The sequence below is a fragment of the Ambystoma mexicanum genome, chromosome 6q (genome assembly GCF_040938575.1).
Source record: "Ambystoma mexicanum isolate Mex_15411 chromosome 6q, UKY_AmexF1_1, whole genome shotgun sequence".
Classification (NCBI taxonomy): domain Eukaryota; kingdom Metazoa; phylum Chordata; class Amphibia; order Caudata; family Ambystomatidae; genus Ambystoma; species Ambystoma mexicanum.
Genome location: NC_090937.1, coordinates 1,547,886,978 through 1,547,913,771, shown reverse-complemented (window position 1 = coordinate 1,547,913,771; position 26,794 = coordinate 1,547,886,978). Strand labels below are relative to the sequence as shown.

Genomic DNA, 26,794 nt, shown 5'->3' with positions numbered 1-26,794 from the left:
CGAGCACCGAATCAGAGTCTCGGCTGCCTCGGCCTTCGCGTTCAGACTTGATCCCGGCAGCTATTTCCGATCAGCTGATATGGTGTAGGCTGCCCACTGCTTGATCCAGTGCTCCTTTAGGGTCTTGGGCCTGAAGAGCTTGCACACCACACAACGGGATTTGAGGTGGCAACGTGGATGGTAGTGGTTGCAAACTGTTTGTTGACCCACAGGAATTTTCTGTTGCACTTGGGACACAACTTAAAGGGGGTGCGTTCCATAGTGGAAGGCGGGCACAGAGGCAGCAGGACAAAGGTAGTAGGGGCATGGAATGGGGGTATGCATTCTTTAACAAAGAAGGATCAGCCCCCCCCCTCTCTCCCTACTGGTTAGACCAAAGCCCATCGTCTGTACAGAAAGTCTGTTTCGACAGCCAGGATCAGCCGTTCAGATATTCTGGGGAAACAGCCATCGTATTAGTGCAAATGCAAACTACAGAAGAGTTTTTGTGATGAGTGCAACTCGTAAAGTAGCTCAAGCTATGGAATCCACAAAATAGCTTGCCACGATAGATGGAACAAATAAATCAGAGGGACCTCGAAAGGGTGAGGTATCATGGGTACAGGGTACATCACACTAGGGATAGTATTACAGTCACGCACAGTCAACATCCCTTTTTCGAGCTTAACAAAAACTTTATGTGCAATACTCCATAACTTTACCTATATGCCAGCCTATGCAAAGAATGTGATCTAAGAAGATCCACAAGCCTCAGAAAAGTTATTGTGTATTGTGCAACAAAATAACCTGCTACCTTCATTTGTGTGCGCGCAAAGGCCTAGAATAAATATTTGTATTTTATACATTCCTGTCTAAATGTAATTGTGTGCTATATTGTGTGGACTCACTGTGGATCCCTGACCACACACACTCTCCTGGGAATAGCCCTGACTGCTCTCCACATTTACCATGATTGGGTTTTGGCTAACCTCTTAAGAACTCCCTGTTCACTAGAACTAGCGTGGCCACCTAAAATCTGCCCACCAGGCATCTTAAAATTGGTGGATGCCAAGCATATTCTATCTAAAGTCAACTCATTCCTCTTGGGAAGAGTACTGGTTTGGAAAAGGTGAGCCTTTTCTTCCTGGGCCTCCCTGGAGTGGTGGTTCCTCTGACGACAAATAAGAATGGTGCCTTCAAGAACCACCTACAGACCTTGACAGGGGACCATTTCTTTGTGCTGCAGTGTGAACTAGGCCGCTTGCACTGGTTTGTCACACCACGCCTTGTGGAGGAAGCTAAGAAGCTTCGACTCGCGTTCTTGAAGCATCTCTTGGAACATCGATTGACACGATCCCGAGTAGTGTTGTCTTCACAGAGAGTAAAGCCAGATGCGGAGCGCTCCCAAAACTGACATTTGGTAGCCAGCAGTCAACACAAGGCTTGAATCTACAAGGATTTGCTATGTCGCTGAATTGTAAAAGCATGCAGAGTACGTGGAACAAGAGAACTAAGCGGACACAGGATTCGCACCTCTACATATACTGGCCCAGACATCAGGTCTGGTGCTGGGCACCTAGAGACGTCGGGCATAGCAGATGCAGATTTATGCCACCTGGAGGCAGAAATGTTTCTGAAGATCAGTTGCTCTGCGCCGTTAGATAGATATCAAAGATGAGGAATCTGTGGGAAGAAGGAGCCCATTAAAAAGAGCAATGTACAGGTCATAGAGCAAAACATTGCAACTAGAGTTAAAACAATTATGAAGTAAACATTAGTGATCACCACAGTACAATATACGGATGAAGGTTTGCAGAAGTAGGACTGGTAGAGCCTTTGAAATCAAACTCAAGTTATGCATTTTTAATTTAAAATGGTAATTTCAGCTGTGTTTTCTGAGAACCACTAGATATTGAGGGAGAATTCAAGTTTATGAATATTCCAGGATGGATTATTGTTATCTATGTGTTCATTTTACTTGGCCAATGTTAGGGAGAATTCTCAATAATGTGCTAATTCCCCTTCTACCTTAGAGATCCCCAGCTCTTTTGCTGGACTTCAGGAATTTTAATTTCTAGCCTGGAGAGAGTGAGCCCTTTTTCTCACTCGCTCATATATTTTTATTGTTATTTTGACCCTGTGTTTCTTTTAACTTTGGAGTCTGAAACACCATAGGCATCATCTTTACATTGTGACACACAGCACCTTCAGTTACTGGAGGGGTTACTTAGTATCCAGTTTGTCTAGTTTCTCATGTAATATTTTTATGTTAACCTTTCTACAATTAATGACTGGTGGCAGTGGTTTACTTTTTACTACAATAGTGTGTTTTTACCGCAGGCTGCGTTCGCAGCCACGGTAAGGCACCCATGTGTGCCCATTTCATCAAACTGGCCCCGCTCTTCTTTTTTCGCCATTTCTTGTTCGAAAGGTCCTTCTTGAGATTTACTATGCACGCCAAACCAGGTTTAGTCCGTATGTTCGTTTTGTCTTTGGCGGGATTCACGAGTGAAGCCCGCCTTTGGCTCCAGTATGTCTGACGGGAGCAGGAAGTGAGGGAGGTGCCCAAAACTCCTTGTGCTTAATCCCCTTGGTTACAGGAATGCACCCAAAGGTGACTGGCCGGCTGGCTGTCCAGCAAGGACAGCCACCCTGCTGTGTGATTGACAGCTAAACTGGAATGAATGGGAGAAACCTGCATAAAAGGCGAGGCTTTTTGGCTTGAAAGGCAGAGTCGACCACTGGATGAAGAACTCTACTAGAGAAGCCCTGCAAGGACAACGTCTCCCTTTGAGTTGATGGGACCAATCAACTCCAAAGTAAGCCTGTCTGGACATCCTCTCGGAGCTGGCTGTACCTTCCACTGTGCTGCTGCTGGAACTGAAGTGCCAGGGAGACGAACAGCAGATTGTGGGCGTTGATTCTAAGTCAGACCCGAGTGCCAGGAAGATCCTCTGGACTTCCCTGATGCAGGAATGACCAAGCCTGAGCCACCTCAACGGAGTGCTGGACCCCAGATGCGAGGAAAGTCCCGAGTTGTAGCCGAGAACCGCGGTGTTGCTATTTGCGGTCAGACGCGAGGAGCTGAAACACAGAAGAAGCGCTGAATTGAAGTTTGCCCATTGCTGCCGCTGACCTTCCCATTGCAGAGCAGGAGTCCCCAGACATCCTCCCTCTTGTCCCCACGACAGGCTCAGGAACAGCAGGATCTGCTGAGCTGTACAGGAATAGAAGCCAGCTGGAACCATTTCTTCTAACCAGATTTACTGTAAAGTCTAAGAGAACTTACCTCTTGTTGTGTAGCCTTACTTGCTCTAAGTTGAGAACTTTCTTGGTTACCTTGCAGAGTTGCTAAAGCTTTGCCCCTCACAAGCCTCCCAGCTTGTGGCCCTTCAAGGGTTCTATTTTCAACAAACATTTCTAAAACCTTTGAGCAAGACGTTTTACCTACTTGCAAAAGATCTTCAGCTCCCCTTGACATTGTGCACTAAACATTGGCTGTCCTGGATCCCTGAGAGACCCTTTACCTCTAACTTTGTACTTTGGCATTTCCCCCAGGAAAGAGTTAATTTACTCTGCATTGGAAGGGTTTAAAAGTACTTACATGTTCGTGAATTATTTGTTAACCATTGTTTTATTCCTCTATTCCATCTGTGACACCAAACTCAGTATTGCTCTAAACGTACCAGTGATAAATCAATATCCACAGTGTCCTAGCTATTTAAGTCACCTGATGGTGTAGGAAGTGTGTGTGCCATCCCCAGTGGGTATCATCTGTTTTAGAGAAACTAAGTGTGTTTTGAAGTGTATTTTGTTACATATATTGCTCCCTTCTGAAGAAGGCTTATTCAACTCACTGTGAAATAAATTAATTGTTTTATCAAGAAACATAGAGTGCAAGTGTTTATATATATTAACTTCTACTGTGAATCTCTGTCACAACATTACTGCTCACATTGACCCCTCTTGAAATAAGCCTGGTAGCTCAGCCACACTACCAACCTGTGTAGTTCAGACTTGTAGCAAAGGTTGGGTCCCTATTGCCAGGAGGTCAAGGGTAGTTTAGTGCACCTAAAGGGTATTGCATACAATCTCGCCTAACAGCCAACATTAAATCTTACTCTTTACCACTTACGCTCACGTCTTAAGAGCTTTCTTCTTAAATCAGGATCATAGGTTTATGATTTCGTTCAGCCCCCTACCTGTATAGCGCTTTGGCAAAAGCACTATATGAATTAAAGAAAATACAAACAAATATTTGCAAACCTGGATCACTTTCATGTCAAATAAGAATCCATGGGCAGATGTCTGAATTGTAACCCTCCCACCCCCGTTCCCCAAATATACAATATCATAGGTTATCACTCTTGCATTAATGATAAAATATAGGGAAAAAAAGACAAGTACATCAATGTTTCAAGCATAATTAAGAGGGCCCGGTATCATAAAAGCACTCACATTTTACTGATCAAGCCTATAATACAAGTTGCAGGTTTATGAAAAGTGGAAGTAACGCAATTTAGTTAATACAATGGACATTACCTGTATTTTGATAGGCCAAGTGAAATTGCTGACATAAACAAAGAATGTGATGTTTGGATTATTGTGAAAATCAAATTTTTCATTGGAGAAACTATCTTTGTATTCCTTTATATTTGTTTTTGACACCACCGGAATTTCTTCTCCAGCTTGTGTGCCAGCTAAAGAAAGAATAAAAACAGAAATGAATTAGGTGGTAAAGTAACATTTCTTAGACATGTTTCTTACACATTCAATCGGAGAACCAATTCTGTTTTTAAATAAGTTTCAAAGGCTAATATATATAAGACAAACATTTACCCAGCCACAGTCTGTGGCTTGTATCTGCCGCAATCTGGTGGTTTTATACATCTTGTTTTTTTCCAATTTTCAAAATAAGGCGTTGACGCAATATCCCTATTCTGCATTTACAGGGATCAAAGAAGCTTCCCTCATTTATAACCCTCAGATTGTTTTTCTGAGATGACGCAACAGAGTTGCTGTATTTCATACTTTCCTGTTGTTCTAAGAGGGGAGGGCGGGCGGGCACATGTGACTAAGCAAATACAAGCCACAGAAAGACTATTACTGGATAGCTAATCTTCTGAGGCTTGTGATCACGCTTCGATTCACATGCTTTGCATATACTAGCAAGCTGTACTAGATAAAGCAGGTGAGCATGAGAATCCGCTCTCGTGTGTGTAGCTACACAAAAATGTTGTGTCAATGTGTAGACAGTTTCAAGTTGCTGCTTTTGAAAGGTCTTCTAATGGTACATTTGCAACAAACGCTAGCGATGTACCCATGCTGTGAGTGGAGTGAGCCATTGGTGTGAACAGGAGAGACTTATGAGGCAAAATAAAAGATCTGTACACACCGAACAGTCCATCTTGCAATGGCGGCTTTAGTGACTATCTATCTCCCTAACTGTTGCAAAAAAGAAACAGAATTGATTTGTTTTTAGATTTCTTTGGGGTTTCCTACAATAGACCATTACAGTTCTTCAAACAGCTTAAGTGGGACGTGCCTTTTCTTGTCTACTTTGTGTGCTTGGAAAGAATGGCTAATTTCATAAAGTGATCAATATGTTATGGATCAGTAAAAAATACTTCTGTGTATGAGAGGGCTTGGAGTTCTCTTAGCCTTCGATAGATCTAACTGCTATCAAGAAGGCAGCTTATAACAGAGCTCCCTCAGAGGAGCTTTATGCATTGGTTTAAAAGGAGACCTTATGAGGCTTTATAGTTCTGTATTAAAATCACATCTAGGCAGAGGGCGAGTTCCTGGTTGGTAAACGCACTCGACATCCTCCACATTAACAACAGGAACCTTCCACTAACACTGTATGATGTGACGTGGTGTACGCTGCAAGCACTGCCAGGTGGACCTTAAGGGAATTATAAACCAAACCAGAATTAAGTATAGCATGTATTTTGTAATATCTGCTGGAACAGTCAAAAGTGTTAATATTTTTGCTTAAACAACAGAATAACTGCCTTCACTAATGGAAGTGCTGCCTACTGTTGGGTTTCTGACCTCTCACAAGATATAAGTGCATCTTGGTGGCAAATGGCAGACCTAGTGATTCAAGAGCTATATTGGCAAGTTTGTTGTGTGCAGGGTTGGATGCGTTACCTGAGCCGGTATTTGGGTCAGCAAGTTGCGAATTGGATAGAGCGTGAATGGTGGTTGGACAGCCTTCCTCATGAGGTGTTCATGCCACATCTCTCGCCCAAATTGATGCACTGAGATTCAAAGTTAGATAAGTAGTGTAGTAGGTTACTACCGTGTGGAGTAGAGGTACAGCGTATGACAATATTCCTGACCTAATTTATCCATGGGGGTACCTGATATCTCAATCTCTCTTCTCACTAATCTGCCTCTCCTTCCTCCCTCCCTCTCAATCTGGCTTCCGTCCTAAAGACTCTCCTGAAACGGCCCTTACTTACATCCTTAACTCCCTCCTCTCCGTTCATCACTCTAAGCAATCCTGTCATTCTTCTTGACCTCTCTGCTGCCTTCGACACTGTCGATCACCTCCTCCTTCTCAACACTCTTTCTTCCTTTGGATTCAAAGGCTCTGTTCTTAACTGGCTATCCTCCTACCTCTCCTGCCGGCCGCTCTTTTACTGTTTCCAGGGGAGGCCGCTCCTCTCCTACCCAGCCTCTGGTATACGGAGTACCCCAAGGTTTGGTGCTTGGCCCTTTCCTTTTCTCACTCTACACCCCCCCTCCTTGCCCCTGTTATCTCCTCATTTGGCATTTCTCACCATTTCTATGCTGACGATACTCAGCTCTTCCTTTCCTTCTCTTCCGACCTCCACCTTAAACTCTTCCTGTCTTACAGCAATTAAAAACTAGATGTCTTCTCGCTTCATTTCCCTTAACAATGATAAAACTGAAGTAGTTTTCTTCCCCCTCCAACTCTCTTCCCCCCTCCCTCTCCTCCTCCTTTCATTCATTTTCCGCCTCATCTCCCCATCTCTGACCGCGCTCGCAATTTAGGCATTCACTTTGACTCCTCTCTCACTTGTTCCCCATCATATCTCACTCACCTCTCGTGCCTGTCGCTACCACCTCTTTATTATTTGCAAAGTCCGCCCCTCTCTCACTTTCCATGCTACTAAACTTTTAATCCCCTTCCTCATCTTCTCTCGCCTCTTCTACTGTTCCTCCTTACTCTTTGGAATACCTACTTCTCATCTCGCCCCCCCTTAAATCTATCTACCATTCTGCCCTCCGTACCCTCTGTCTCCTCTCTTCCCGTGACTCCATCTCTGCTTCCCTTGGCTGGCTTCCCTTTCAGTCCCAACTTAAATTTAATTTTCTCTGCTTAGTCTTTAAATCTCTCCACGGTCTTGCTCCCCCTTATCTCTCCTCCCTCCTCCCTTTCTACACTCCAACCCGCTCCCTACGCTCTGCTGACCACTTGCTTCTCACTGTTCCTCCATCCCCTTGTGCCACATTCCGTTTCTGCTCCTTCCAGCTCCTAGCCCCCCTATACTGGAACTCCTTACCTCTCTCACTCCGCTCTATTTCTACCTTTTTCTCATTCCGCATATCCCTTAAATCTCTCCATCTCCATTCCCCGCCATGAAACCCCTCCCCCTTCTAATCCCGCCTCCCTCCTTTCCTTATCACCATGATCATCTCCCTGCCTCCCCCCATTCTCACCCTTACCCCATCCGTTTCCCTCCTCCCCTCCCTCTCAGTTCTACTGCACTACTCTTCTTCCCTTCAGTATAATTGCTCTACTTACTGTTTTGTTGGTCTGATTCACAATTGTAAAATGCTTCTATTTTTACCGTTGTTAATTGTTATATGTATCCTGTTAAATTGTGCAGCACTTTGGTGTAAAGCGCTATATAAACTAAATAAATACAAATACCTGGATGAAAAGTTTGGGTATTTGGCATGGTATGCTGAAGGCTGGCCCCACAATGCAAAAATCTGTATTTAGATTGATTTCCCACAGATGACAAGTGGGTGCTAGATACAGTAACCTGAGGTTATTGCATGATGCTTCTAGACAAACCATGCAACCTCCCACCAGGCGAGAGCAAAATGCAGCGTAGAAGCACTACTGTTAAAGAAAGCAATCAAATCAGTTCCACTCCACATGGCAAACTAGGGCATTTATTCTCCATTTCTGTGTACCATAAAAGATAAAACTCAGGCTGGTTTTATATTGACGGCCAGCAAACCAGTATCTTAGGTCAAAAAATTTGGGATGGCCATCCTTCAAAAACAAATCACACTCCTAAATAAGGACTATTGTAAGGCAACAGTGAAAATTGAACGTATTCATCAAAAAAGGCTACCAGCTGTATCAGAAGCATCTAGTGTGCTTTTAAGAACTGAGTTTGCAGTTTGTTTTCCCTCGGTTAGCATTTTGAGCATTTTAGTTCTCAGGTCTTATCAGACATTCGTAGTAAGCTCCTCCATGTCGTCACACAGAGCTCTATTGAAACTAGCCTTTAGAACTGTATTATTGTCAATTCGAATTTGGTATGCTACAGACGTCACATGATACGATAGATGATATGACTGGTTATTTATAACGCGCTTAATACCTATAGGTTTCTAAGCGCGGACCCAGGGATTGTACCTGTGTGGCTCCGTGTTGTCTTGCTTCCAAGGCAAGCACGTTGCTCCCGAGCTATCCTCCAGAGCCATCTTTTTGCCAAGGGCATATACTTTTTTGTCAGGCGGAGCGTCTGACATTGACAATGCAGTTCCCGCCGTCTTGCATGTTGTAGTGATGACCAGGGAAGTCTAGTTTTAAATGTGCCTTGATAAACAAGTGGCTTGTTTGTAACTTTGTGCAATTCATGGGTTAGCCGCCTTTGTTAACAATGGGGTAGAAAGAGAGGGGAGTCTAGCCGCCTTGTAACCTATTTAAGTAACGGTATGTATTCACTAACTTGCTTTTTTTCATTGAGGTGGTCATCCACAAAATCTGTTTACTCCTCAGGCTCCCGAGTGTCAACTTTAAAATAATGTGCAGCTTTTTTTAAGCAGACCATTGTAAAGGATATGGTCATCTATTGGTGATGACGAAATGGGGTCATTATGGTCTGCTGAGGGCACAGGAAGGTGCTCCAGGTCAGTGCATGTGTGTTCTCCACACAGTCTTCCTCTGCCAGTATGAAATTCTATTTCCACTGGTTCCTCCTAAGGGCCAGTAGGTTCTGTCCTTTCAGAGCTACTTCGTTCTCCTGTAAGAACTGTTTATGTTTTAATGGACGTTGAAAAAAAAGAAATTGACAAAAAAAGAAATGGACAAAAAAAAGATGTTTGTCCATAAACTTTATAAAGGAGGGATTTTGTTAACTGCAAGTTTAAATCTTTGGTTTATCCATTCCCCCAATATACCTTGGGGATGTACAATGAGGGGGGGGGGAAACAGCATCCTATTCTGGACCTCCCTGTTCGTGTGTGTATGTTTTTTTTTTCTTCTTAAACATATCTTTTATTGGGGAACTATTCTTTATGTGTACAGACTTGTTTTTCTACATATGTCGAAATGGGCGTCTTTGGCAAATGAGATTTGGCCTTATTTATATTTTAATTATCCCCTGAGGCACAGACAGTCGAGATGGACGTACACTTTTGAACATGCCTCAAGTGTGAGGTCCTTTGTTCAACCAAACCCTCTAGGCACTGAGGATACCTGCTCCACTGAGGCTTTAGGATCTTTTGACTAATGTGCATGAAAAATTTACTTGTGGGTGAAATGTGTTTTTTTTTTTAGAATCTTTGTGTTCGGTTTTGTTCTGTGTATCAGCGGAATTCACCTAGTGTACGGGTTTAGAGTGTTTGCCTTGTCACTAGGGGATGCCTCCATAGCAGCATGTGATGCCTGCCATTCAGAGGTGGGAACTAGCCTTCTGGAATCTTCAGTTTCCCAGTCTGAACACTCTTTGGCTTCGAAGCCGGGGCCGTCTTGCTCCGCCTGATTCCTCCCCTCCCGTGGGGTGTTCTGTTGATGCCTCAGCCTGCATCACGTAGGCTACCCAGAGTTTCGACAGCCGATCTTTTATCGTCTTCGGTTTGAAGAGCTTAAACAAAGCCATTCATCTTCACAGTGGTTTCTAGGAATTCAATTACACACCATGGTGGTGGCTTTCAACAGAAACCTGTTACACGTGGGACAGAATTTAAATGGGCTATTTTCCATGGTGAAAGCTGATGGACAGCGAGATAAAAAATATTAATGGGGCAATGTATGGAGACATTCTCCTTTAACTATAATAGTTTAAGTGCCCCCCCCACGTGTCCTACTGTGTAGCCCGAAGCCTGAAGCTGTAGGCTGTCTAATGCCGATCTCAGAAGCTCTTGTGTGTCCCGTGCAACGATAGATCTTGCAGTCATCGTGCTCCGTGATGAGGTGTTGGCAATAATGGTCCAGTAAATAGTAAAAGGTAAGTATCCATATTATGCTAGAGTGGGAGTACTATCTCGTTGAACTCTGCAAAGTGCGACCTATCCGATGGAGGAAAAATAAACAAGGACCCTGGCACGTGATGGATCATAGGTACTGTACATGTCACAAAAGGAATAGTATTATGGGAAAACCCATTCAATGTCCTTTTTTTGAAATAGAAAGAAACCATGTAATGCTCTGCACCAACCACTATATGTTGGCCTATGCAAAGCACGTTATCCTGAGCAGATCCACAACCCTCAGAATTGTGTTAAGTGTGTGTGTGTGTGTGTATATATATATATATATATATATATATGGGATACATTACTCACCGTAATCGTATTTCTGATGCTTGTATCTGCTTAGATTCACATGCTGTGCATAGGCCGACATCTAGTGGAAGCTGCGGAGTATTACAGTTTGTTTTTCGAAGTCGAAAAATGGGCGTCGACACAGGGCGTGCTAGTAATACTATCCCTAGTGTGACGTCCCCTGTACCCATGATCCCTCACGCGTCTAGGATCCCCAGATTGTGTTTTTCCTGACATGAGGTAGCATGAGGAGTAGCGTGAGTACAGATAGTCCAAGCAGATAGACAGAAAGGTAAGACTACAAGCAACCATGCGCCTTCTCTCGGAGGGGAGGAAGGGTGGGTCGCATGTGAATCTAAGCAGATACAAGCATCAGAAATACGATTACGGTGAGTAATGTATCCCTTCTGAGGCTTGTGGAATCTGCTTAGATCACATGCTGTGCATAGATTAGCGAGCAGTACCAGAAGAAGGAGGTGGGATGTGAGAAGGGTCATGAGCAAACAGGTGTCTTAGAACCGCTTGTCCCACTTGTGTATCTGCCTTGGAATGAGTGTCAATGCAGTAATGCTGAGTAAAAGTGTGAATAGAGCTCCAAGTAGCTGCTTTGCAAATGGTGTCAAGGGGAACATTTGCAATGAAAGCCAGAGTGGCCCCAATGCCTCTGGTAGAGTGGGCCCTTGGCGTAAAAGGCAGAGTCTTTTCAGAAAGAGAGTAACACAGCTGTATACAGTTGATAATCCACTTTGAGATAGCGCCCTTAGAGACGCGATCCCCCTCTCTGCCTGTAGCTACGGAGACAAACAGTTGATCTGTTTTCCTTAGCGGTCTGGTTTTATTTACATAGTATAAGACCGCCCTACGCACATCTAGGGTGTGTAGTTTCACCTCAGCTGAGCTTTGTGGGTTTTGGAAGAAAGCCGGAAGCTCGATGGACTGGTTTACATGGAACTTGGATATGAATTTTGGTGAGAATCTAGGGTGTGTGCGTAAAACCAGTTTGTCCTTGTGGATAGTAAAGAAAGGATCTTGCACTGACAGAGCCTGAATTTCACTGACCCTTCTTATGGAGGTAATGGCTACTAAGAAGGCCGTTTTATAAGTCAGGTGTTTGAGACTACTTTTATGCATGGGTTCGAAGGGGGGCCCCATGAGCTTAGATAGCACCACATTGAGATCCCATCCTGGCGGTGGGTTCGAGATAGGAGGGTGAAGTCTCTTTACTCCTTCCATGAAGGCTTTAACCACTGGTACTTTCCACCACGAAACCTTGTTATGGGATGTGGTGTAGGCTGAGAGGGCTGCCAGGTGTACTTTCAGAGAGTTAAAAACCAACCCTGCATCCAGCAGGTGGAGCATGTATGTTACAACGTTAGAAGGAGTGCAATCAACCGGGTTGATTTGTTTACTCTGGCACCAGATAACGAATCTTTTCCACTTGTCAAAGTAACAGTGCCTTGTATTTGGTTTCCTGGACTCTTTTAGAATGTCCATACACCTCTGTGGTAATTTGAGATGTCCAAACTCTATGACTTCAGGAGCCATGCTGCTAGGTTCATAGAGTTGGGTTCCTGATGCACTGTTTGACCTTGTTGCTGGGACAGAAGGTTGTCCCAGGCTGGGAGTCTGATGGGCTCGCATACCGCCATCCTGCGTAGGTGTGGAAACCATGGTTGTCTCGCCCACATGGGAGCAACTAGGATGAGCGTCATCGATTCCTTGTTCATCTTGTACACCACCTTCCTGATGAGGAGTTGGTGGGAAAGCGTACGCAAACATCCCTGACCAGTTTATCCACAGGGCATTCCCCTGGGAGTCCGGTTGTGGGAACCTGGATGCAAATCCTGGGCATTGTTTGTTTTCGCTTGTGGCGAATAGGTCTATAGTGGGGAAACCCCACTGAGAGAAGAGATCTTCTACTACGTCTTTGTGAAGGACCCATTCGTGTTCTTCTGGGAGGGAGTCTCTGCTTAGAGCATCCGCTAGGGAATTGAGCTCCCCTGGAACATGTTGCGATGACAGGAAGATGTTCCGTCTGAGTGCCCATATCCATATTTTCTGGGCAAGCTTGGACAGATTTGGCGAACAAGTCCCTCCTTGCTTGTTCAGATAGAACATGGCTGTCGTGCTGTCCGTCCTGACCTGCACCGACAAGTTTAGTAGATGGGGCTCGAACGCCTGCAGCGCTCGGAATACTGCCAGAAGCTCTAGCAGATTGATGTGGTTCTTGGCTACTGAGTGAGACCAGAGACCCTGAGCTCTGTGGTGGAGATGGTGAGCTCCCCACCCCGTCAGGCATGCATCTGTAGTCACCACTGCCTGTACTTCGGGATCGTAAAAGGGTTTCCCCTTTGCGAGATTCTCTCTTGTCCACCAGAGTAGGTTCTGTACGAGTGTTGGCGAAACGACCACTAGATCGTCCCACTGACCACTTGCCTGAGACCACTGTTTCGCCAACCATTCCTGCATGGGACGCATGCGCAGACGCACGTGGGGGACCAGGTAAATGCATGACGCCATCATGCCCAGTAACCGCATAGCTTTGCGTACTGTTATCTGTTGACCTGACTGATAATGCGGAATTTGCAGAAGTATGTTCCGAATTCTTTCTTCCGAAGGGAAGGTCAATCCTTTCTGAGTATCTAGGATAGCTCCTAGAAACTGTTTTGAGGTGCTTGGCACCAGACTTGACTTTTTCTCGTTGATGGAGAAGCCTAATTCGTGGAGGAGGTCGATGGTCCTCTGAATGTTTGACTTGCAGATTCCTGGGGTTTCCCCCGTTATGAGCCAGTCGTCCAGATAAGGGTACACTGGGATTGCCTCCCTGCGTAGGTGTGCAGCTGCCACCGCCAGTACCTTGGTGAATACCCTTGGTGCTGAAGCTATCCCGAAGGGCAGTACCTTGAATTGGTAGTGGCGACTGTCCACCTTGAAGCGCAAGTATTTTCTGTGCACCGGGAGCATGGAAATATGAAAATAGGCATCTTTCATATCCAAGGTTGCCATGTAATCCCCCTTTTTTAGGAGTGGGATTACCTCTTGTAGTGTGGTCATATGGAATTTTTGGGGCTTGACATACTTGTTGGCAGGCCGTAAGTCCAAAACTGGGCGCATTGTTAAATCTTTCTTTGGCACAAGGAAGTAAGTTGAATAGATACCCTTGTTTACCTGGTGTCCCGGGACGAGTTCTATCGCGTCCTTTTCTAGCAGAATGGCGATCTCCTCGAGGAGGATCTTCTGATGTTGTAAAGAGTGGACTTTTTGTCTTGGAGGATGGTTTAGGGGACGTTGCAGTAGTTCTATGCAGTACCCATTGGATACTGTTGACAGCACCCATCTGTCGGATGTTATCCCTTCCCATGCCTGGGTGAAACTTGATATTCGTCCCCCTACTGGGGTTGCATGGGAAGGGACCCTGAACTGAGCGTCACTGCTTTGGTGGAGGCGTGCCTCCTCCTTTACTGGGGCTGCCTCTGCCTCTACCACGTCCTCTTTTACTACCCCTACCATACGCCTGGGTAGACTGTTGTGAGCTGGTGTTCCACTGTGTACCCTGGGTGTGGGAGTAGCTATTTCCTCTATTGGAATTTTGGCCGCGGGAGCGACGAAAATTGCCATTCCCTCTTTGGTTAGGTGGTTTGGTAGTTAACTGGCCAAGGGATTTGAGGGTGTCGAATTCTTCTTTAGCGTTTTTTAGAGCGTCCTCGACTGCCTTCCCAAACAGGAGATCACTTTCCACTGGTTTGTCTAAGAGCGCAGCTTGTGTTTCTGCTTTGAATCCCGACTGCCTCAACCAAGCATGCCTTTTGATGACAGTCCCCTCTGCTATAAGTCTACCCGCATTGTCAGCGGCGTCCAGAGTTGCTTTTACAGTGCAGCCTGACACGTTCCTTCCTTCCGCACAAATGCGAGCTAGCTGGCTTTTAAGGGGTTCGGGAGCAGAGTCTATTAGTGCTGCCACTTCTTCCCACTGGTGACAGTTGTAGCTAGCCAACAGTGTGGTGGAATTCGCGATTCTGGCTTGGTAGGCTGCCGTGGAAGCTACTTTCCTGCCAAAACCATAAAGTTTTTTACTTTCTTTGTCGGGGGGAGCCTCAGAGGAAGATAATGGTGTACCAGCTCTTTTGCGGGTGTTGGTTACTACTAGAGAGTCTGGCTTAAGTTGACCTCTAATATATAGGGGGTCCAACTGGGCTGCTTTAAACAGCTTCTCCACTCTCGGATTTACAGGTCTTGTCAGGTTTGGGTTGACAAGGGATGGTGCTATTCTGCGTTGAACAGATTTTAGGATGGGAATGGTCTGGGCTACTGGCTTCCTTTCCCCTATTAGTTCTTCCGCAAAGTCCCTTTCTTCCTGGGCACCTTGTGTGTCTATGTGGAAGTGGTTAGCTGCCCGAAAGAGCAGTTCATTCAGGAGGGGCTGATTATCTATCAGGGAATCAGACACTGGGGCTTCCCTTTCGACTGGTGAGTCCATTCTGAAAATATCTGGGCTATTTTCTGGCTCATCCTCGTCTTCGTCTTCGCCGTAATAATCTGATCCTGCAGGATCTTCTGGCGTGTCAATTTCCTGACCTTCTATAAGGGAAGAGTTTCCTTGGTCTGTAGGGAAGAGGTAAGAATAGGGTTGGACCTCGATGGGGTCTAAAGGCCTAAATGGTGTCTCGACCCGGGGTCTTTTATTTGAGGGGATAGGGTCCCTTGACCCTGAGGGAGAATCTTCCTGAGGGTTTAAAGCTAGGAGTTGTTCAGGGTGTCTTTCGAAAAAATTCGCCAAGGAAGACATCCTTGACATTACTCTGTCAATGTCCTCGCATGACCAGAGTTTTGAGCTTGGGGTGACCTTGCTGGGACTTTCTATGGATTGGCCCTGAGAAGACTTGGTCAGTTCTTTTGTAGTGGAGGACTGCAAGGGTTGTTTCCTTTGCTGTTTACCCCCTTCCCCGTGGGTGGAAGTGTGTTTCCCCTTTCCCTTATCTTTCGACGCCTGGCGTCGAGGATCGGAGGTGGAATCCCTGTCTTTCGAACTAGCCTTCGAAACTGGGCCCTCTTTACTCCCAAGTGATGTACCCTTTTCCTGGGGTGCAGGCTGGGGGTGGAAGTCGTGTTCGTCTCCTGACGATTGATCTTCCGGGATATTAATGGTCGAGGCACTCTGTGCAAGTGTGGAGGCTTGCCTGACGTCGTGCGGCGACCTCGACCGGGACCGCCCAGAGGACGTCCTTTCGGACCGCTCCTTCTGTGCCTCTTTCCGAGGTTTCGACGACGTCGAATCTCGGTTGGATTTTTTGTGTTTAGCGTGTGTATGTGTAACGCTTTTGTCGCCGGGGGACTTCCCCATAGTCGCCGGGACGGACGACCTTCCGAGGCCGGGGACGTGCGTTCGGCTGTCTTTCGACGCCTTGGTGCCCTCGCCGTCCGAAAGTTCGGCGTCGCTGCCGTCGCTGAAGGTACCCTCCGCCTCCATAGCTGCTAGCTTGGCGTGGTGGGCCCAACGCTTGGTGGAGCGGTCCTTAAGAGTTTTGGCCTTAAACCTACTACAGGCCCTGCAACCCGTCTCGGGGTGGTCTCTGGGTAGGCAAAGGTTGCACGTAGCGTGCTTATCTACCCAAGGGTATTTCTTATTACACTTGGGGCAAAACTGAAAGGGCGTACCCTCCATACGCGCCTGTGGGCAGCGGGCAAGTGTGTGTTCAGAGAGTTAAAAACCAACCCTGCATCCAGCAGGTGGAGCATGTATGTTACAACGTTAGAAGGAGTGCAATCAACCGGGTTGATTTGTTTACTCTGGCACCAGATAACGAATCTTTTCCACTTGTCAAAGTAACAGTGCCTTGTATTTGGTTTCCTGGACTCTTTTAGAATGTCCATACACCTCTGTGGTAATTTGAGATGTCCAAACTCTATGACTTCAGGAGCCATGCTGCTAGGTTCATAGAGTTGGGTTCCTGATGCACTGTTTGACCTTGTTGCTGGGACAGAAGGTTGTACCAGGCTGGGAGTCTGATGGGCTCGCATACCGCCATCCTGCGTAGGTGTGGAAACCATGGTTGTCTGCAAATTAGAATTAGTTTAGAGTGAAAATATGGCAAAGCCAGGGAACTCCGATGAAGTGCTTCCGACCAGAATGGCGGAAAAAAACAATCTGGGGATCCTAGACGCGTGAGGGATCATGGGTACAGGGGACGTCACACTAGGGATAGTATTACTAGCACGCCCTGTGTCGACGCCCATTTTTCGACTTCGAAAAACAAACTGTAATACTCCGCAGCTTCCACTAGATGTCGGCCTATGCACAGCATGTGATCTAAGCAGATTCCACAAGCCTCAGAAATATATATCTTAGTGCAGCAGTCGCTGCATTATAGTTAAGGTGTGTACCTAGTTCAATGGGAGACAAAAAATGTAATTGCTATTAACTTATGACCTGCTGCAGGACGGATGTGGCTGATATTTTGAAAACATTTTGTCCCTGGCACTCCCAGACTGGATATTTAGATTCATTGAAAAATACAAAAGTTATTCAGACCGAAAAAATAAAAACACCTGCTTTCGGCGCGCTCCCATTCCTTTCCCCATACAGAAAAAGTGCAAATTTCTTCTGCGCAGGGCAGGGCAAAAACCACTGGACGGAATTGGACCAAATAAACAACTTGAGGGTTGACTTGATTTCCAGGAAGGGGCTGGGGTTATTCCGTCCAGTAGTTTTTAAATTATTTGATTGGAAGTGGTTAATTATAGCTATATGTCCCATCGTGCTTTGCAGCAGAGAGGCATTTTTTCCTCACAATTCTATGGCTAATAACCTAACTTGCTGGATGGATTTCGATGACATTTTCAAAACTAAAAGTTTGTCAAGGCACTCCAACCACCACCTTACCCACATCACTCCCCCCCCCCCCGAACCCCCCCCACCGAGTCCCCACACTAAAAGACCCCCTCACCGATTGGACATTTAGGGAACAATCCATCATAAGTTATTAAGAAAACAGCTTTCAGACCATGCATTTTCCCCATGGAGAAAATTTGCAGTTTTAAACAGTCGTACTGTGAAAACTGATGGGTACATTTGGACAAAATAAGTTGAATGATTTACCCCAAACCAGACAAGGAAAACAAGTCAAGTAGTTTTTAAAACATTTGACAGAACAGGGTGCCCCTACTTCTCAAAACCTTTCTAGAAGTCTGGTGCTTTGCTGAGAGGCTGAGAGAGGATAATAAACATTTAACTTACTGGATGGAATTGGATGAAATAAGGTTCTAGACATCAGAAAGACTCAAAACTCGTGTTTTGTAGTCACTCCAAGAGGGAACAATGATAGTTATGAACAGCGCTTACATCGCCTTGATGTAGGTACTATGTAAATACCAATAGCAATCATATCAGGTTAGAGGTCGGAAGTAGGAAAGCAGACACCATATGAAGTTGGAGATTTGGGGGTGGGTTGGGGAGCCACTTACAAGTAGACTTTTTTGTTCATCAGGAAAAGACTGACTCTCACGATATTACAGCGGCAACTTCAGATATGCTCAGAATTTATTTTTGCCTCACACAAAGTGATGTTAGGGGGGTGTATTCTGTTTAGAAGTGTTGTTGGGGGGGGGTGAAGGGGAGCCTATGTAAAATCTCTGACTGATTCATCTTCTTTGAGTTCCCCTTGGACCCTGTTTGGGGATACCTGGATGCGTAGTCTTGGCATTGAGCGTCTCTTGTGTTGCAAAGGGAGCTTTGTCTGGATGGCCCCAATCTTTGAAGACGCTGTGCAGAATATCTCTGTAATTGCCAATCATGCTCTGAGGGAAGTTGTATGTTTCTGCTTAGCAGGTCTGCTAGACAGTTGTGTTCTCCTGGAACATGGTATAGGAGAAACATGTGTTTCAGGGCCCAATTACAAATGTTCTGGGCAAGTTTGGATAGACCTGGAGAGTGTCCCGCCCGGTTTGCTTATGTAATACATGGCTGATGTGGTGTGTCATGACTAGGACTGTTTTCCCTGCTACCTGGTGTTGAAAGGCTTGCACAGCTTTGAACATTGCAAGTAGCTCTAGAAGGTTGATATGTTTGTTGGGCATTGCTTTCGTCTGCACGCTGTGCGTGGCTTGATGGAGAAAGCGCTCCCCACCCTGATAGATGCATCTGTTAGGTTTGCTTCTGCTTCTGGAGTGGTAAAGTGTTTGCCCTTTAAAAGGCTCTATTTTGTCCACCACTGCAGAGATTAACGAAAGGCTGCAAAACCACCACTAGATCGTCCCATAAACCATTCGCTTGCGGCCATTGTTTCGCTAGCCACTTTAATGAATCCTGCAGAGTCATCCCTGATTCCCCAGTGATGACCTTCTCCCACATGGCCAGGAGACGGCAGCTGCTAGCTGATCCCGACCCTGGGGTTAGTATTATGAGTGAGGATCACATGGGAGGAGACGGCTGTCAAAGCAAGGTGGCAACCCCATCAGTAGAGACGCAGTAGCCTTCTCTTCACAGAGATGAAGACATCATTCCTAAAAGGCTGATGGCTTGATGTCACTTCCCGTTGTAAACCAAAACACCATTCATAACACACACACACACACACACACACAGCTTGCTTAACATCTTGTCTCTAATGATTCTCTGAATAGACATTCTGAACAATATCACATTGGATGTCAGACAAACTATGTACTCCAACTCCCAGAAAGCCTCAGGTACTGAGATGAGGAAGAGGAAGAAAGTTTATGCAGATCAAGAGAAACACAAAGTTAAAAATTCAGCCTAGCTGTTTTGGGGAGGTCCGAGTGAACAGGACATTTAAAAATAGTGTGCTTTCAAAACAGAAGAGCCGGAGAAGGAAGCAAAGCCTGTAACGAGGGAAGCAAAGCCGAAGCAGACAGCAGAATGGGGGAAGGGCCATGATGGGGTAAGCAGGCACTTCCACTGCGCCGCTCGCAGGTGTTGCATACCTGCGTGGCATGAGGTCAAAAGGGACACTACAGACACAGAGAACCATCAAGGAGCCAGCAGCAACAGCAGAGCTACCGGGAGCGCGGTTATACGGAGTTGCAGCAGTCGAAATGGCGGGTGAAAGCAGAACTGCCAGAGAGCTGGAGTGACGTCTGAACTGCAAGGGAGATGGTCCTAGAGCAGGAGCTTCACTGCAGCAATGTGCCACAGGTCGGAAAACACTTCAATACACCGGTGAGCCTACCCGGCATATATACAAACAAAGTTTGAATACCAATCCAGTGAAGTATAATTGGAGCAAGTATTTCCCCAAGCAAATGAATAGTCATGAAGAAATAAAAAGGCAGAAGTTGAATAAATCCCCATACAGTAGATGTCAGTGTAGGGAAAATTGGAACATGTAGTACCAAAAGCCAATGAAGAAGAAAGCAGAGTGAAGTAACACAACTGTTTTGAATCAAAAGACAGTGAAGGTTTAAGTTACTTACCTGTAAATATTGTTCTCCAGCATTGGTCTGGCATGGATTCACATGCTCATGAATATTACCAGTCATCAGGCTGGGAATCCTCGGTAAAAGAAAAAGCTGTTTCACTTTGTATTTCTCATCTAAACCAATCAATGTCATCTGGGTCATACTGCCCCCATCCAATGACAGTCCTCTCCGTAAGCTTCACCCCTGGTGGCCATCTTCAGATCTGATAAGCACGTAAAGTGGCAGTATGAACCAAGACAAGCCACAGAGGGGACGGACGGAGGGAGAGTTTGCATGTGAATCCATGCCAGACCCACGCTGGAGAATAATAGTTAAACCTTCTCCAGCATAGGGTCTGGCATGGTTTCACATGCTCATGAATAACGATTACACAGCAGTACATATACACAACAACCGGAGGTGGCAAGGCTCAACAGAAGAAATAAACACTCCCCTCTGGAACAGACTCACCTCAGACAAACCAGTTGCGTAGCACCACTTGGCCGACTCGGGACTCCTCCCTGGAATCCCTGTCAACGCAGTAGAATCTCGTGAAGGTGTGCATCATTGCTGCAATGGCTCTGGTGGAGTGGGCTCTCAGACGACCCGGCAGCAGCCTGCTAGTCAGTGTAAGATGCAGCAGGAGGGCCACCTGGAGATGGAAGCCTTCGACAAGGCCTTTCCATCATTCACGGGTCCAAAATTGACAAACAGTTGAGAAGTCTTCTGAAAGCTATGGCCGAGGTTATCGCCACGAGGGAAGCGGTCTTCCACGATAGAAACCTGAGCGGGGCCTGATGCTCCGGTTCAAAAGGAGCCCCCATGAGCTTAGTCAAAACCACATTGAGCTCCCAAGCCAGGGCAGTGGCCTTCAACAGTGCAAAAGTCCTGAAAAGTCCTTTGAAGAACTCCTTGACGAGTCCGACCACAGAAAAGGCCTCCCCGGCATCCTGATGTAACAGGATATGGCAGCCAGTTGCACCTTGATAGAGGAATACACCAGTCTAGCCTTGACCAAGGAAAGCAGGTTTGGCACGACCTGCAGGGCTTTGATACGCCGAGGGGAAATCCTCTGAGTCCGGCACCACACAGTGAAACGCTTCCACTTACGGCCGTGGCATGTCAATGCTGAAGAGGTCCTGGCCTTGGCCAGGATGTCCTTGCACTCTGCAGATAAAGCATAATGTTCAAACTCTACGGCTTCAGGAGCAAGGCACTGAAGTTCAGCGACGCTGGGTTGTGGTGCAAAATCTCACCTCCATCTCTGGACAGAAGGTGCAGAAGTAGTGGAAGCCTGATGGACGGAAGCACAGACAGAGCAGACGTAGCAGGTCTGGATACAAGATTTGCCACGGTCACGCCAGAGCTAAGAGTATCATCCTGCAGTGCCATTGTCAGAGTGTGTTGATCACTGGTAGCAGAAGTGGGAATGGAGGAAAAGACTTTGGGGGACAGTCCCTCCCACAGGAACGAGAATGCATTTCCCCCCCCCATGCACCTCGGCTGTGTGAATCTGCTAGTCAACTTCTGACATTTGTAATCGGTCGTCATCCGGGGTTGACCCAATTCGTGGAATAGAAGATCCACCTGGTCCCGGCGAAGCTCCCACTCGTGGCAAGAAAATAACTCCCTGCTGAGCGAGCCTGCAATAATGTTCCTGCTGCCCGCCAGGTGAAAGTTGACAAGAAACATGTCCGGATGAAAGGCCCAGTGCCACAGATCCAGGGACTCCCTGGCGAGAGCAGAGAACGCGTCCCACCCTGCTTCTGGATTTAGAACATGGTGGTGGTGTTGTCCGTGAAGATCACCACCACCTTGCCCCTCAACGATGGCAAGAAGGACTTGAGGGCCCAGAAGACGGCCCAAAGCACTAGGACGTTGATTTGAAGGGTCTTTCCTTCTGGCAACCAGAGGCCTCTGGCATGCAACTGGCCGGTATGAGCTCCCCAACCTTCCAGAGAAGGATCTGTGGTGACTGTGTCCTGGTAAGTGGGGACTTAGAATGGGGACACTTGTGTGAGATGAGAGTGCATGCCCCCCACTGTATTGCTCGACGGAACTCCTTGTTGAGGGGGATTTTGTCCATCCACGATCCAGAGACTGGCAGCCATCTCGCATCCAGAAACTCTGGGAGACTGCTCATCTGTAGTCTGCAAAGGAGGACAAGGTTGATGCAGGAGGATATCATGCCCAAAAGCGACTTGACTGCTCGCACAGTAGCCGGCCGCACCAACGGCAGACGCTGCACCTTCCCTAGGATGACTACCACACTCTCTTCCAATGAGCTGCCAGGCAAGCCACTGTATTCGGTTGTGCCCTCAGAAACAGAGCGTTCTGCGATGGCTCAAAGCAGGACTTTGGCTAATTTATGCAGAATCCCAGATTAGTCAGCAGACGCACAGTCCTTGCCGCGTGCCAGCTCGCCAGAGCATGATCAAACTAGCCAATTGTCCAGGTAAGGGTAGACATGGATGCCCTCAAGACGAAGACGCGTAACCACTAGAGCCAAGCACTTTGTGAAGAGCCTCGGGCAGATATCAGGCCGAAGAGAAGTGCCTCGAACTGATAGTTCCGCCCTTGGGCCATGAACCGCAGGAAATTGTGGTGATTCCAATGGATGAGACAGCAGGTGTCCTCCAGGTCCAGAGACAACAGGAAGTCGCCTTCCTTCAGTTGGCCAAGAAGGTGCTGCAACGGGACGATCCTGAACTTCTGGGACTTATGTTAATTGTTGAGGAGTTGCAGGTCCAGGATCGGCCTCCACCCCCCAGTCTTCTTTAAGACCAGAAAGTATCTAGAGTTCACCCAGAGGTGCTGGAGACAGATTCTATTGCCCACCCCCCCTTTTTTTTTATCATGGCTCGGGTCTCCTGCAGCAGCTGTACCCTGTGCTGTTCTTGTTGAGCTACAGGGGGGAATATGTAGACACTTGCGTTGGAACTCCTAGGTGTGCCCCTCCCCGAGAGCATCCAGCACCCATCTGTCAGTGGCGATTGTCTTGCACGCACTGACTAACCTCACCAGCCGGCCTTCTACCGGGGTGCAGGAGTAGGGGCCCGAGTCCATGGGAGGTTCAGCCCAGCTTGGGTGCCGGGGCGCTGTCCTACGCTGATGTATGCCTGCAAGCAGCCACTGCACACCTCCTGTGTCATGGAGTGGGAAGGGTGCCTTTAAGGGGGTTGAGGGTGGTGGCGGTGTAGCCCTTGGAGGACCTGCCAGGTATTACCATTTAGGTACGAAAGGACGACGGACGTTGCTGCAGGGTGCCCAGCGAATGTGCCACCTCTATGTTAGTCTTGAAGAGACTTGTTGATCTCCTTGCCAAACAGGTTTTCTCCTTCGACTGGCATGTCCAACACCTTAGACTGAACGTCTGGCCTGAAGTTGGTGACTTTCAGACATCCCAGCCGACCAAGAAACACTCAGTTTCCCATCTGATGGAATCCGGTGTCTGACGTCCACTGCCACTGTGATGGCTTGGTCCGAAGCCACCGCCACTCCTGAAACAGCTCAAGAGCTTCTGTCTTCTTGTTGTCAGGTAGGAAGCAAGAATAGGGCCCAGCTTATACCAGAACTCCCAGTCGCAGTGTGACAAAATGGCCAGTGCATTAGCGGCCTTAATGGTGCTGGCAACCGTACATATCCTCATCCCAATAGTGTCCAGCTTCTTCCTCTCCTGGTCTGGGGGTACCATGGCCAAGGATGGATTCACAGAGCGTTTCCTGTCTGCAACTAAGACTACAGAGTCAAGTGAAAGCTGGGAGGCACTTGGGGGCCGAGTCCGGCACACTATTTCTTCACAAGACTGGCCCGCTTGGACCGGGCTGTGCTCGGATTCTTCAACAGTGCTAGTCCTTCCCCAGATAGTGTCCAACAAAGGAACGGATATCAAGGTCCTCCGCCTGGACTCCCGCAGTTGATAAAGGAACCCTTCCTTTTTCGTTTCCTCAGGTACCAGTTGAGAAAGTTCAGAGGCCCTGGACATCATTGAATGAAAGGAGCAGACCTCATCTGGTGGAAAGGCCCTGCGTGGGTCATCTGCGTCTGCTGGCTCTCTGTCCGCTGGCACGAAGTGATCGGCCACGTCGGTGTCTGTCGCATCTGTGTCCATTTGCGTGGCAGGTCCCCTTGGACAAGCAAGGTCCTTTGATTTGTGTTGGCGCATAGGACGACTTCTGGAAAGTGGTCTTGTAGGACCTCTAGACGGAGCAGAGCCTGGTGTGGTTGGCAGTCTTTGCTGAATTTCTGACACCAGCGTGTGTAGCGTGGTCAGGATGTCCAACAAAACTTCCCTGGGTTGAGGTGTAGAAGGAATGAGAAGGAGAGGCTCTGGGGCGGTACCTCTTCTGGAGAGGTAGCCGATAGGGTTCATCCCGCGGGGAGCCACCTTCCAACAAGGGTCCCTGACCCCCTTCGTGGTCTGAACAGTAGTTCTCAGGCAGGTAGGCACCCACATCGGAGCTAGTATAAACATGCCCTGGCACACTTGGATCAGCTCCTCGTTCTCTACACTTCCTAGGGGTAGTTGGAGTCCTACTCTCTCCCCTCTCCTGGACTTCTGGGGGGGGGGGGGGGACAGGCTAATGTCCCCTTTCCGGGGGTCTTCGCCGAAGCAGTGGTAGTTACTTCACGCCATGACAGTAAGGACACCCGCTTCGTGGTCTGCCCAACTTTTCAACTAGTGGCATTTTTTGTTAGCGGCACAATAGATGTTCAGGCACTTGGCTACTAAACCGCCAAATAACTAGGGGTGGTTTGAACCCTGTTTTTGGCCGTCTAGCTAACACAGCTTAATACATATTTACTTTAAAACTTTAGATTATGAGCACCAGAATGTGTTATCAATAAATGTCACCCGCATGTCCATAAGTAATCACTATTTGATCAGAAGATAAGCATTTTGAAATGAATGTTGAATACGTTCTTTCTTACAAGTCTTCAGCCATTGTAAACCACATTGAGTTATATTACACAGAGTTTTACTTATGTGAAATTGTTACATATTGTGTTACTTATATTTTATCTGTCTTGATTTCTTTGTAGAAATCTTGTGATTAGAAGCCCCTGATGAAGAGTAATCCTCAAAAAACGTTGGGCATTTTGTACATTACATTCTTTAATTAACTGGATTACTGAATGGTTATTTGAATATGTCTAAGTATTGAAATCTGAAGTTCTCGCAAGTTGTATAACTAATGACCTTGTTCCACTAAATTGTTAAGTAGCAAAGTCCTGCTCCACTCTTGGAACCCCTTGCCACTTACTATTATTCATTTGCCGATTTCAGGCCATAGGCTAGTGTGCAGCGGACGCGAGTTCCCAAAAGGGAACTTTTTCTCTTTTATGCTTGTTTATACAACCTATATGCAAAGGTTGTGGTTTATCTCCCCCGAACTTGGAAATGCATAAAAACGACATTAACACCATTTCAAAATTGTTTTGTTAAATTCTCACTGTATATTACGAGTAGGAGTGCATTGTGTCAATTTGGTGGGGTCAGTTGGGGATGACCAGATTCTCGCACAAGTAAGCACAAAAAAAAGGTGTGATCGAGATAAGGGCGATAGTTAGCTGGGCCAGAAGGGTCAGCAGATGGCTTTTTTAGGAGAGGGTGCATAAGAGAGTGCTTAAGGGGTTGTGGGAAGGAGACAGTGATAAAGGAATGGTTGCAGAGGTCAGCCAAGGTTGGGGCGAGAGGTGTGATGCTGCCCTTGATGGTTCTGGAAGAGCAGGGGAGCACCTGTTTAGTAGAGGCTTTCATAGAGCGGACAACTCTAGAGATCTCGTCTGGTGCAATGGGAGAGAAGGAGGATATTATGGAGGAGCGGGCGAGAGGGATCCAAAGGAGGCAAGGGAAGGGGCGGAGGGGCCGGGGGGTTTAGCAGGAGAGGCACAGATGACAGTGAGGACAGGATGTGTTATTGGTGGCTCCAGAGATGCAGGCTTGGACACGAGTCTTCTTCTTGGAGCAGGTGGCGAGACGATATTTGTCTTTGGAGTAGGCGGCAGGCCAGTTTGTCAGAAGATGGGCTAGATGCCTGCCACTTTCGCTATGCAGCTTTACACTTGCATTTCAAAACTGGCAATTCAGAGGCATACCAAGAGTTACATTTGGAGGCAGGCTTCATGTGGATCCTCATGACGGGGGAAAGGATGTCCATGGTGTTAGAGATGGAGGTTAGCTACAACAGAGTCCGAAGGAGAGTCAAATGAAGGGGATGAAGGAAGAGGCGAATGCAGCGATTGACACACGCTTCATTGGTCGAATGACGGAGACTGGCAGCGCAGGCATAGGCATCATTAGGGGACAGGGGAGGTCAAGGTGGGAAGAGAGGAGAGAGTGGTCAGACCAGGAGTGAGTGATAGTTTGTTGGAGAGTGGGATGTCTGTTGAGAAGAGAGCACCCAAGGTGTGTCCGCAGAGTGGGTTGGGCCAGAGGGAAGGATAGCGAGGGAAAGAGCTGTAAAGGTTACAAAAGAGTATAGTAGCTGCATCTGGAGAGTCAAGATAGATGTTGAAGTGCCCAAGGAAGATCCGATTGGATGAGGGGCAAGAGAAGAGAGGAGGGTGGGCAGGGCCGGGGATTAGACAGGATCTTGTAGCCCTCAGCAAGAAGAGTGTTAAAAGCAGTGACAGAGCTGGC

General features: G+C 47.1%; 1 protein-coding gene across 2 annotated transcripts in view; it reads right to left on the bottom strand.

Moving 5' to 3' along the window:
- ATRN (attractin) overlaps positions 1-26,794 on the bottom strand; it is a 1,434,670-nt gene that overhangs the window by 637,832 nt on the left and 770,044 nt on the right. For both annotated transcript variants that reach the window (XM_069632253.1, XM_069632252.1), the window contains exon 24: positions 4,522-4,679. In XM_069632253.1, the coding sequence (XP_069488354.1) occupies positions 4,522-4,679 (158 nt within the window). The remainder of the gene's footprint in view (positions 1-4,521; positions 4,680-26,794) is intronic.